Source organism: Salarias fasciatus, chromosome 9, assembly GCF_902148845.1.
Source record: "Salarias fasciatus chromosome 9, fSalaFa1.1, whole genome shotgun sequence".
NCBI lineage: Eukaryota > Metazoa > Chordata > Actinopteri > Blenniiformes > Blenniidae > Salarias > Salarias fasciatus.
Window position 1 is genome coordinate 25767868 of NC_043753.1, and position 12104 is coordinate 25779971.

The following is a 12104-nucleotide window of genomic DNA, read 5'->3' on the forward strand; positions in this document are numbered from 1 at the left end:
CAGCATGCAGGACATTCTGATTTTACTGGATCAATTCAACCTCTCTTTACTTCAGACGGAACATTCGTCACCTTAACCTGGGAGATCAGGGTCCTATGGGAAGACCGTCTGGTTCGGATGTAAAATAAAAACAACACACATTTCTATATAAGTGAGTGACGGCTTCAGGGAGCCGGTCCAGAGGGGCTGTGGACCCCGGACCGGTCACATGATGGTGACTCTCTCTGGTGAGATGTGGGCGGCGGAGCCCACCGGCTCCAGACGGGGGCTCCTGTAGTCACTGCTGTCCAGACCTCTTCGGATCCGGTGCAGCTTCCGGGCCACGCAGGGCAGCAGCATCAGCACCTTCCCCAGGATGACGCACACCGGCAGGGCCAGGGCCACCACGAAGCTGGGCGGCAGGTAGAACCGGTACGCCTCCTCCTCGAAGGCCCGCTTCCAGCCGAACAGCAGGCCGTGCAGCGTGGCGATCAGCAGGGCGATGTAGCCCAGCGTGGACTGCAGAGAGAGCAGACACAGGATGGGATCACAGGTGATCCACGTGATCCACATGACCAATGGCCTCAACTCGATCAACATCAACCACAAGAACAATACCACTATGATCACCATGATCAATGATCATCATGAAGAATCTGATCCACATCATCAACTTGACCAATATGATCCACATGATCAACTCCATCAACATGATCAATGATCAACATGAAGAATCTGATCCACATGATTAACTCCATCAACCTGATCAATATGATCCACGTGATCAATGTGACCAACCTGACCAACATGATCCAAGTGATCCATGATCAGCTTGAACATCATGAAGGATATGATCTTGATACCAACCCACCCACTATTTAATTGAACAACTGACTAACCTACCATCCAACCCACCAACCAACCAACCAGTCATCCGACCCACCAACCAACGGGATGCAGCCAAGTCGGCCCCATGCAAACTGGCAGGGCTCTCAGGTCTCACGCTTGGAGCGTGACAGTCACGCATTACGGTTTTTTGCCACACACTCACGCCACGCATTGTATTTCTCAAGCTGAAAAAAATACGAGTAAATGTGTTTGGCGCGCTGCTGCTGGAAGAGTAATTCACTGCTCCAGCCTGGTTCTTCCTCCGGTGAAGTCCAGCTGAGCTGACAGGAAGTTTGTGCAAAGAAAGAAGGAACCTGATTGGTGCTGAACTGAACTGAATGGTGAGTTGTGTTACATATTACAGAGTCAAAATGATTTAAATGAATGTGCATAATGTGAAATAATCTTAATATTTACATTAAATGCTTCATGATTAAATTAAATATGATGCACTTTATTGCATTTTGCAAAAAAAAGCTTTAAAACTGACACATTGTTGCCAACTCCTCACTTAAATGACGTCACCTTCTAATTTGTATAGAGGCTCATTTGCATATCGAGGTCAAATTAGAGGATGACGTCATTCAAAACGATACATTGTTGCAAACTCCTCAGTCAGGGAAGTTCTAAATGACATCATCATACAGAGAGAAGGAACCTGATTGGTGCAGAGTGAGTCACGTGGAGTGACAGCGCTACAGCCAGTCCTGATCATTCACAGGCAGCTTTTAAGTAAAGTACAGATATCTACTGTCATACATCTACTGTGTCTCATTATTCTTTTGCAAATGTAGAAATGCTCTCTACAGTTACAAATCAAATGTGATTGGTGCCTCGTCTCCTGTTATCACACAGCGACATTTGAACAATTCAGATTGATTTGAATTGATTGAAAGTCCTTTATTTGTCCCACAGGGGGAAACGCAGCGTTCCAGCAGCACAGAGAAAAGAAAGAGAAATGGAATAGAAGTGTGAAATGAGAGAATTTACAAAGCCCAAGAATACATAGAAAAAATAAATATAATTCAAATATAAATTTAGGATAGAGTGAGAGATACAAAGATACAATGTGTGGCGTGAGTGTGTGGCAAAAAACCGTAATGCGTGACTGTCACGCTCAAAGCGAGAGACCTGAGAGCCCTGCCAGTTTGCATGGGGCCGACTTGGCTTTGGCTGACCAACCAACCAACCAACCATCCAACCAACCAACCAACCAACCAACCATCCAACCAACCAACCAACCAACCAACCAACCATCCAACCAACCATCCAACCAACCATCCAACCAACCAACCATCCAACCAACCAACCAACCAACCAACCATCCAACCAACCAACCAACCAACCAACCAACCATCCAACCAACCAACCAACCATCCATCCAACCAACCAACCATCCAACCAACCAACCAACCAACCATCCAACCAACCAACCATCCAACCAACCAACTATCCAACCAACCAACCAACCAACCATCCAACCAACCAACCAACCAACCATCCAACCAACCAAGCATCCAACCAACCAACCATCCAACCAACCAACCAACCAACCAAGAAATCAGCCCACTCACCAATCAACCAACCAACCCACTGAACGATCAACCAACCAACCAACCCACCAATCAAGGAATCATCCAACCAACCCACCTGCCTGTGACTGTACCTCCACACTCCCCCCCATGAGTTACTCTGACTCAGGAGATGCTGTGTTGACCTTCTGAACTGTTGCTACCTTGAAGATATGTTCTGAGTAGTTGGATGACCCTCTTGGGGTCTTCATACCTGTATGAAGCTGAACTCCCTCCAGTTGAGTGTGTGGTGGATGGAGGGGATGGAAGTGATGGCCAGCAGGGACAGCAGACCCAGACTCATGATCCCAAAGGACACGTACATCTCCACCCTCCAAACCTCCTCTTCGTTCCAGGCGTTCTCCACGTTAGCATGCACCTGCCAACAGCACAGCAAGGCAGCGCTCTGACTCTGGACCACTGCTGATGATCCACATCAACCAGCGGGACGGGCACTGGAACAGACCTGGGCAGCTGAGCTCAGCTCAGCGTTCAGGTCTGGGTTACTAAATGAGTTTTGGCACCGTGACCTGAGGGGGCGGAGCGTGGCGAGGACTGACCTGCTGGTAGGCGGTGTTGAGCAGCAGGTACCTCTCGGACCTCCGGAGGGGCAAACACAGGCTGTAGAGGACGTGCACGGCAGCCAGGAAGAAGCTGAGCAGGCCCAGCTGCTTGCGGCTCTGCAGCCAGCCCTCCAGCCAGTGGGGGAAGTGCCGGTACTTGGTCCCGTAGTAGAGCTGGTGGGCGGCGGCCAGCTGTCCCGCCAGGTACACCAGGGCCAACAGGGTGATGGCCACGGTGGGCAGCGTTCGGTTCACCAGCTCCATGGGAATCTTGTAGAAGTCACTCTGCTTGAACTTCACGTAGGGATGGATTATGTCTCGCACGAAAGAGTAGGCGAAGAAGAAGATGGAGAGCGCCACGGCGGCCAGCACGGGGCCCTTCCAGCCCGGGAACAGCTGGATCGGCCTGTTCTCGATGTCTCGGGACGAAGACAGAGGACCCAGGTCCACCGGGTGGAAGTTCAGCTGCCGGGCCAATTCCATGATCTGCTGACGAGCCTCCAGAGAGTCACTGCAGATCAGGACCTGAGAGACAGGGACAGAGACACAGAGACAGCCAGGGACAGACAGAGAGAGAGAGAGAGAGAGAGAGAGAGAGAGAGAGAGAGAGAGAGAGAGAGAGAGAGAGAGAGAGAGAGACAGAGACTGGTTGTAGTCTCTCATTTCAAACTATTTTAAGTCGTTTCATTTGAGCAGTCAGCTGAGGGACGAGGACCAGGGAGGAGTCCACTGTGGGATTATTGATTTCAGGACGGACTGACAGCAGCAGCTCCATTGTTCAGAGCACTCTACCGTTTTATAATCTGTCCCCAAATGTTGCTGGAAAAGATTAACACCTGTGTCCAAGAGCACACAGGCAGAACAGTGAGGCAGGGTGGGGTTAGAGCAGGGTGGGGATGGAGCAGGGTTAGAGCAGGGTGGGGTTAGAGCAGGGTGGGGTTGGAGCAGGGTGGGGTTGGAGCAGGGTGGGGTTAGAGCAGGGTGGGGTTAGAGCAGGGTGGGGATGGAGCAGGGTTAGAGCAGGGTGGGGTTAGAGCAGGGTGGGGATGGAGCAGGGTTAGAGCAGGGTGGGGTTAGAGCAGGGTGGGGTTAGAGCAGGGTGGGGATGGAGCAGGGTTAGAGCAGGGTGGGGTTAGAGCAGGGTGGGGATGGAGCAGGGTTAGAGCAGGGTGGGGTTGGAGCAGGGTGGGGTTAGAGCAGGGTGGGGTTGGAGCAGGGTGAGGTTGGAGCAGGGTGGTGTTGGAGCAGGGTGGGGTTAGAGCAGGGTGGGGATGGAGCAGGGTTAGAGCAGGGTGGTGTTGGAGCAGGGTGGGGTTAGAGCAGGGTGGGGTTGGAGCAGGGTGAGGTTGGAGCAGGGTGGTGTTGGAGCAGGGTGGTGTTGGAGCAGGGTGGGGTTAGAGCAGGGTGGGGATGGAGCAGGGTTAGAGCAGGGTGGGGTTAGAGCAGGGTGGGGTTGGAGCAGGGTGGGGTTGGAGCAGGGTGGGGTTGGAGCAGGGTGGGGTTGGAGCAGGGTTAGAGCAGGGTGGGGTTGGAGCAGGGTTAGAGCAGGGTGGGGTTAGAGCAGGGTGGGGTTGGAGCAGGGTGGGGTTGGAGCAGGGTTAGAGCAGGGTGGGGTTAGAGCAGGGTGGGGTTGGAGCAGGGTTAGAGCAGGGTGGGGTTGGAGCAGGGTTAGAGCAGGGTGGGGTTGGAGCAGGGTGGGGTTAGAGTGGACTGGGGTAGGAATGGGTTGGAGTTATACTTGGGTCTGGCCCAGTCTTTTCTAGAGCAGGGTGGGGTTCAGGGGGTGGGACTGAGTGAGGTTATGGGTCTGGGTCTGGGTCTGGGTCTGGTCAGGGTCCGGGTCCGTTTCCGGGTCAGGGTCAGGGTCAGGATCAGGGTCTGAGCAGTACCTGTGTGCTGGCATCTTTGGGGCAGCTCTGCTGGAGGGCCCAGGCTGAAATCACGTTGAAGCCTTTGACCACAAAGGAGTCCGGCAGCAGGGAGGCCAGGTACTCGGCGTTGGACTCTGGGTACTGGTTCACCCTCCGGTTGTTGCTCACATCCACCAGGATCTTCCCTGGAGGCAGACACGTCACAGAGGGCACTGAACCCAGAACCCTCCTGGGCCCAGGCTCCTTCCAGTGACCCACGGGGGCCGGTTCTCAGCTGTCTGAGACCCGTTCCTGAGGTCAGACTGTCCACGCGTCCTTCACCTGTCTCCTGAGTGTCTCCTGAGTCCAGCTGTCCCCGATTCATGTGAACGGCTGACCTCATCTCCGAGTTTCAGTTTTCCGCAGCAGCTCCAGTCACCTGAACGCAGCAGCTAGCTAGCGGAGGAGGAGTGTCTGGAAACCGGAGCGGAGCCGGTGTTCTGGAAGACCTGGTGTCCCTGTTAATGTTGACCGAGTTTCTCTCACGTCCCTTGTTGTTGATAAATGTTGAAGACTGGGCCAGACAACAAGTTGTCAGAGCTTTAAAGGAATACTCCGAAGATTTTGGACCCGCGCCCTACCCCTACCATTGACAAAGTGAGATAAGCTCATAAATACCTTTTTTGTGTCTGTGCGTCCAGTGGCTGGATCCCAGCGGTTAGCATCGTAGTTAGCTTAGCTCATTTGCTGGAGGTGAAGAGGAGACAGAGCCGGACTGACAAAAGTGGACAAAATCCTCCTTCCAGTGGTCCAGGGGACGGCCTGTTGGCACTGTGTAACTAACTGTGTGTATCAAAACGTTATTTTAACGGATTGGAAAAAGAAAACACGTCTTTAAAAATGTTTTATATCCATTTGGATTTACTTCACCTGCTAATACGCCGTCCCCTGGACCACTGGAAGGAGGATTTTGTCCACTTTCGTAAGTCCGGCTCTGTCTCCTCTTCACCTCCCGCAGTTGAGCTAAGCTAACTACGATGCTAACAGCTGGGAGCCAGCCGCTGGACGCACAGACACAACGAAGGTATTGATGAGCTTTTCTCACTCTGTCAATTATAAGGACAGGGCGTGGGTCCAAAATCTTCGGAGTGTTCCTTTAATGAGTCTGATCTAAACACTTCCTGCTACGAGCAGCAGCAGCAGGAAGTGCTACAGGAAGTCACCAGTTAACAAGAAAGCCACTTAATTTGAAACACTGTTTTGACCGCTTTGTCAAAGGTTTTAGCAATGGAACACACACACACACACACACACACACACACACACACACACACACACACACACACAACATGCTCAAAGGACACGTAGCAGCATTTTGAAGCTCTTCTCTGGGGAAACCACAATGTACGGTGTGTCAGAAAAACATCTCTTAAATCCAGGTCCTCAAACGAATGAAAGCACCAGATGAAAACTCAGAACCCACAGTCACAGAGTCAGACGTCAGAAACAGACTGACTCCACACTGATGAGGCTGGTGACTCTGTAGAGTCGTGTCACGTTCGTCTTTTAGGAAACTGTTTGTTTTGGTGAACGGCTGAACTGTGAACTTCCCAGATCTCCCAGGGGACAAAACTATGGTCTCTCATTTAAACGAATATATCTTCAGAATATTAAAAACTGGCCTAATAACCTGTGCAGGGACAATTCTGAAGTGTTGGAGAGATCCCAGATCCCCAGATCCACAGCATGAACATGCAGACTCAGATGATCGGAGCAGAACACGTGAGAAGATGTTGGGAGATTGACCTATCAAACTGATGGAATCAACAACAATGGGATAGTGTTGGCAGATTTACATTAGAGTCAGGAAGCTAGAATGCATCAAGACTGATGTGATGAAAATGTGCTGCGCCAGCGCCTGAGCTGAACCGGATCATCACTGGCCCTCATATAGAGCTATGAGTGGAGATATATAGAAATATGTTCAACCACCTGCTGACCTGAACACTCTCTTTTTCTCTTTTTTCCTTCGAAAACCTCTGTCTTTTTGGTTTTTAGTTCTGTTTATTTGTTATAAAAAAGTTTTAAATATAAAAAAAGAATAAAAGGACCCGGGAGACCCTGTCCTGGTGGAGTGTGGTCTGCCCTGGTGGACCCGGGAGACCCTGTCCTGGTGGAGTGTGGTCTGCCCTGGTGGACCCGGGAGACCCTGTCCTGGTGGAGTGTGGTCTGCCCTGGTGGACCCGGGAGACCCTGTCCTGGTGGTGTGTGGTCTGCCCTGGTGGACCCGGGAGACCCTGTCCTGGTGGTGTGTGGTCTGCCCTGGTGGACCCGGGAGACCCTGTCCTGGCGGAGTGTGCGGTCTACCTTCCAGCAGGTGCTTCAGGTCCCACAGGAAGGAGTAGTGCTCTCGGCGGATGGCCAGGAACACGATGTGGGCCTTCCCCACGGCGTCCTCGTGGTGCGTCACGTCCACCACATGGGGGAAGGCGTGGGCGGCCATCTTGGGCTGGCGGCTGCCCACCACCACCCGGAAGCCGCAGCGCAGCAGGCGGGCCGTCAGGCACTTGGAGAAGTCTCCCGAGCCCAGGACGGCCACGGTGTGGCGGGCCGGCCCCGGCCCCGACCCCGGCCCCTCCGCGGCGCCGCCCTTCAGGCCGTTGAGCAGCAGACAGGCCTGGGCGGGGTGGAGGTGGGAGGAGGCGGCGGAGAGGAACACATGGCTCCTGCTGCCCGTCAGAGAGAAGGAGTCCATCCTTCTGCTCTGCTTCGGCTCACGATGCTTTCAGGGCCTGCAGGAGAAAGGAGGTGGAGACGCAGCCATGAAACGCCACCTCCATCCTCCAACCAATCACATGACACGAGCTCCACCCAGGACCAGGCCAGGACCGGGCCAGGACCGGGCCAGGACCGGGCCAGCACCAGGCCAGCACCGGGCCAGGACCGGGCCAGCACCGGGCCAGCACCGGGCCAGGACCGGGCCAGCACCAGGCCAGCACCGGGCCAGCACCGGGCCAGGACCGGGCCAGCACCGGGCCAGCACCAGGCCAGGACCGGGCCAGGACCGGGCCAGCACCGGGCCAGGACCCGGCGAGGGAGCAGCTGTCAGAGAGCGGATCAGTCTGACTGCAGTCATGGTTAGGAGTCCCGTTGGCTCCATTTCTCCAGCGAAGCAGTGCCTTGGGGTCCCGCGCTGTGGACCAGCTTCACTCTCTACGGTCCAGAGCTGCTCAGACTGTCTCCTGCTAACTGGACAGAATGGACGCCATCCGAGGTGCAGCAGGCTACGTCAGCCTGGGGGGGCGGGGGGGTGCACCGTCAGGTGGAGGCTGAAAGAGGAGCAAAGGCTGGCTGTCCTCCCAGCGGGGTCCAAGGCTAACATGGAGGGCCTGGAGAGGTGGAGGCTCGCTGGAGGCGGAGCCTCTGGGAGGTGGAGGCTGTCCAGTGGGATCAGAGGCGTAGAAGCTTCCTCCACCATCAGGCTGCTGGAACGTCTGGAACTAGAGGACAGGTGCTGGGACAGACAGACCGGTGTCTGGAGCAGCTGGAAGCAGGAAGTGGATCCTGGCTGAGCCCAGAGACCAGCACCACCACCAGCTTCTGCCCCATCTCCCCCTTGAGAGCAGGTCTGGGCCTGCGGGGCCTCTGCTGCCTGCAGATGGTCTACCGTCTTACTGTGTGAGTTTCCCACCAGCAGGCGTCCAACACGCTGGGCCACACACACCGTCCAGCCTCAGCACGGCCGCGGTCCAGTCCAGGCCCGTCTCCGTCCCGCCCCCCGCCCCCCGCCGGGCCCTGACTGTAGATGGCTCCAGCTGGACTGAAATGATTCCTGTTGGTCCCCCTTTTATGGACCAGCAGTCCAGCCCCCGCCCCCCCAACTGTCTGCCTCCAACCACGGACCAACTACTGACATCATATGTTCCACTGGCTTAGTGGGGGGGGGGGGGGGGGGGGGGGGGGTAATCTGCTTCAAACGCTTCATGATGGAAACACCTGAGAACCAGGATGAGTCCAGTCTGAGCAGCAGCAGGTGGAAAACAGCTGTGTGTGTGTGTGTGTGTGTGTGTGTGTTCTTGTATTTCTATCCTTGTCGGGGCCAAATGTCCCCACATGGATAGCAAAACGTGGAACGACGTGCCTTGTGGGGACCTTTTTCCGGTCCTAAGTAGGAGAAACAGTGTTTTCTTGACCATGTTGTTGTTACTGAAAAAAGTAAAAGTGCAAAAACATTTCTTTAGGGTTAGGCTTTGTTGTGGTGTGGGTTAGGGTTAGGGTAAGGGTCAGGGTTAGGGGCTAGACATGAATGGGAGTCAATGGACGGTCCCCACAAGGATAGAAATACAAGACTGCGTGTGTGTGTGCGTGTGCGTGTGTGTGTGTGTGTGTGTGTGTGTGGGGGGGGGGGGGGGGATAGAGGACATGATCATCACCCACAAACAGACCGTGACCTTCAAGTCTGAAGATCCCTGAAGGACAAGTGTGTGTAGTGTGTGCATGTTTGTGTGTATATGTGCGTTGCATGTGCATGTATGTGTGTGTGTTTGTGTTCACGTGTGTCTGGGTGCATGTGTGTGTCTGAGTGTGAGTGTGTTTTTAAGTGCATGAGTGTGCATGTGTGTATGCATGTGCATACATGTGCATGTGTGTGTGTGTGTGTGTGTGTGTGTGTGTGTGTCTGTCTATGTGCGTGTGTCTGTTTGTGTTTGTGTGTGTGGGGGGTGTCTGTCTGTTTGTGTGTGTGTGTGGGGGGGGTGTCTGTCTGTTTCTGTGTGTGTGTGTGTGTGTGTGTGTGTGTGTGTGGGGGGGGTGTCTGTCTGTTTCTGTGTGTGTGTGTGTGTGTGTTCACCTGTAGCTCTGCAGTACAGCCGCTGCTAACATTTAAACACGCCAAGCAGGACATTCACACGCACGCACACGCACACACGCGCGTCGCATGTCAGCCAGGTGTTGTACTGACCTGTCGTCCGCGTGAAGGATGCTGCTCGTGCGAGGCTGCTGTCCGTCCGCTAGCTGTCCATCATCCCCCTCTTCATCCTCCTCTTCATCATCCTCTTCCTCCTGCTCTCCGTCTGCAGGCAGGCTGCGTTCACGGTCCCCACAGGAAGGTCGGACAAATCAGTTGTCTCTTAAAGGGGACGTGTCCAGGACAGAATTACCGCCACCAGTGAGACGTTCAAGCCGTGGCAGCTCTGTCCGGTCCTGCTGCTGGTCCTGCTGCTGGTCCTGCTGCTGGTCCTGCTGCTGGTCCTGCTGCTGGTCCTCCTCGAGGTCCTGCTGCTGGTCCTGCTGCTGGTCCTCCTCGAGGTCCTGCTGCTGGTCCTGCTGCTGGTCCTCCTCGAGGTCCTGCTGCTGGTCCTGCTGCTGGTCCTCCTCGAGGTCCTGCTCCAGGTCACCAGTGTCCCTGTTCTGCACTGCTGCTGTTTACAGTGTACTGTTCTCTGTGGTTTCAGTACCAAAAACAGCACCAACCAGAAAACTACATTATTTTCACTCCTTCTTTCATTAACAGATATAATTTTTGAAAATGAAAATGTGTTTTCATCCAGACGTCGTCATGGAAACAGGCCTGAGTTCAGGGGTCAGACCACCCAGGGTGAACGTCGTGTCAGCTGGAGACCAGGCAGGGCCCTGGCCCAGGCGATCCACTGCTGCCTCTTGATGCTGATAAAAACTAGTGCTGTCATACGATAAAAAAATCTAATTAATTACAGGATTTGTAATTAATTAATCTAATTAATCTCATTTTAATCTCATATCTGCTTCAGGTCCCCAAGTGAAGAACTTGAATTCAGAGACGTTACAGAATTGTAGTGCAGGACTCATCAAATGAAAACACCGAGAAGAGAAGATTTGAAATCCACTTTTTTATTGATGATGAATGAAGCTCAGTCAGGACGTCTCGTCCAAAATAAATTCTAAACCCAATCAGGCAACTTAAATAACACTTTCAGTGAGTTTCATTAAAGCTGGTGTCTGGAGTTTCCGTTCGTTTCCAACGTATGTATCATTTTTCAACAGCGCTTCAATGTGTCAGTCTGGTTCCATACTACAATATGATATTAGCATAAAGCAATATAAAAATGTATTTATGAGCCCCGCCTTCGTCTCATAGACCCCCATGTTATCCGAAAAAGCGCCGGTCAGCGTCAGCCAATAGAATGCGAGCTTCCGCATTCTCGTGCTGTCAGTCAACATGTGGAGCAGCCAGAGAGCACGGCCGCTCGCCCAGCAGAGGAGAGTTAGCTCTGCAGCAGATATATCCACTGTCTGCTGAACATCCACTGTAAACAGCTCAACATGGAGGATGCTGTAGGACTCAGAGGCTCTCATTTTCACCCGACAGATAACTCGCGTGCACAATTAAAGGGGCGTGGCTTGGTCGCTCATGAAAGCAGAGGGAGGGTGGAAAAAAACCTCTCTTTCAAAACTCCAGACACGAGCTTTAATGAAATTCAAAAGAAGAAAAAGTTTAAATACATCCCAGCAAACCAATTCAGCCTGGTGCACTATTCAAAAATGCAGTACAAATATTGATAAAAAAAATTCTGAAATAAAATGAGGCTGAGTCTCAAAAAGCACTGAAGCAAACTAAATTCAAAATGAATACTAAACCTAACTCAATACAGCAATTCAGAATGAATACTACAAGTATAAAATGCCTCTAAATAAGACAACAGTTCCATTCACATTGAATTGCCACTCAAGTGTGCCATAATTAAAGGTATAATACAACATTTTCTCGAAAAGACGAAGCCCCACGTCTGTTACTCACTTTTTGAACAACGCGCATGCGCCAGACCATCCGCCCGGCTCTCCTGCTTCTCCCAGGAAACGCGGAAGCGTGCGAGCGCGATCTCCTCTTCTCCGGCGTGCACGGCTCTGTTTACAGTTTCTGCGATCCGCCTCGCTCATAAATAAAGCTTTTTTTTTTCCGAAACAGCTACAGTTTCAGTATGTCAGACTCGCCATCGGTAAGTACAGAAGCTCACCGGCTACATAAACACTCTGAATGCGCATGCGCAAAAGGGAGAAGCTGATTGGGCGCAAGCACGGAGAACCGCCTTACGACAGCAGCTCGTCAGAATGATTGACAAACAGACCCACCAATTATTTAGGTGATCCACCCGGAAATCAAAATGTTGTATTACACCTTTAATCTTAGATTAATGTTTTTAATGTGTTAGTTTGTGGTGTAATTAATTAATCTAATTGATGCATTAAAGTGACAACCCTAATACAAACGCGATCAT

At 52.7% G+C, this 12104-nt stretch overlaps 1 protein-coding gene across 1 annotated transcript; it reads right to left on the reverse strand.

The window, feature by feature from the left end:
* Positions 1–204: 204 nt before the first annotated feature.
* steap2 (STEAP family member 2, metalloreductase) lies at positions 205–7622 on the reverse strand. Its single transcript, XM_030099926.1, has 5 exons — positions 7219–7622; positions 4891–5057; positions 2999–3526; positions 2653–2817; positions 205–498 (listed from the first exon to the last, which is right to left on the reverse strand). Exons 1-5 carry the CDS (start codon positions 7604–7606, stop codon positions 205–207), a joined length of 1542 nt encoding a protein of 513 aa, XP_029955786.1. The 5' UTR covers positions 7607–7622.
* Between the last annotated feature and the right edge of the window lie 4482 nt (positions 7623–12104).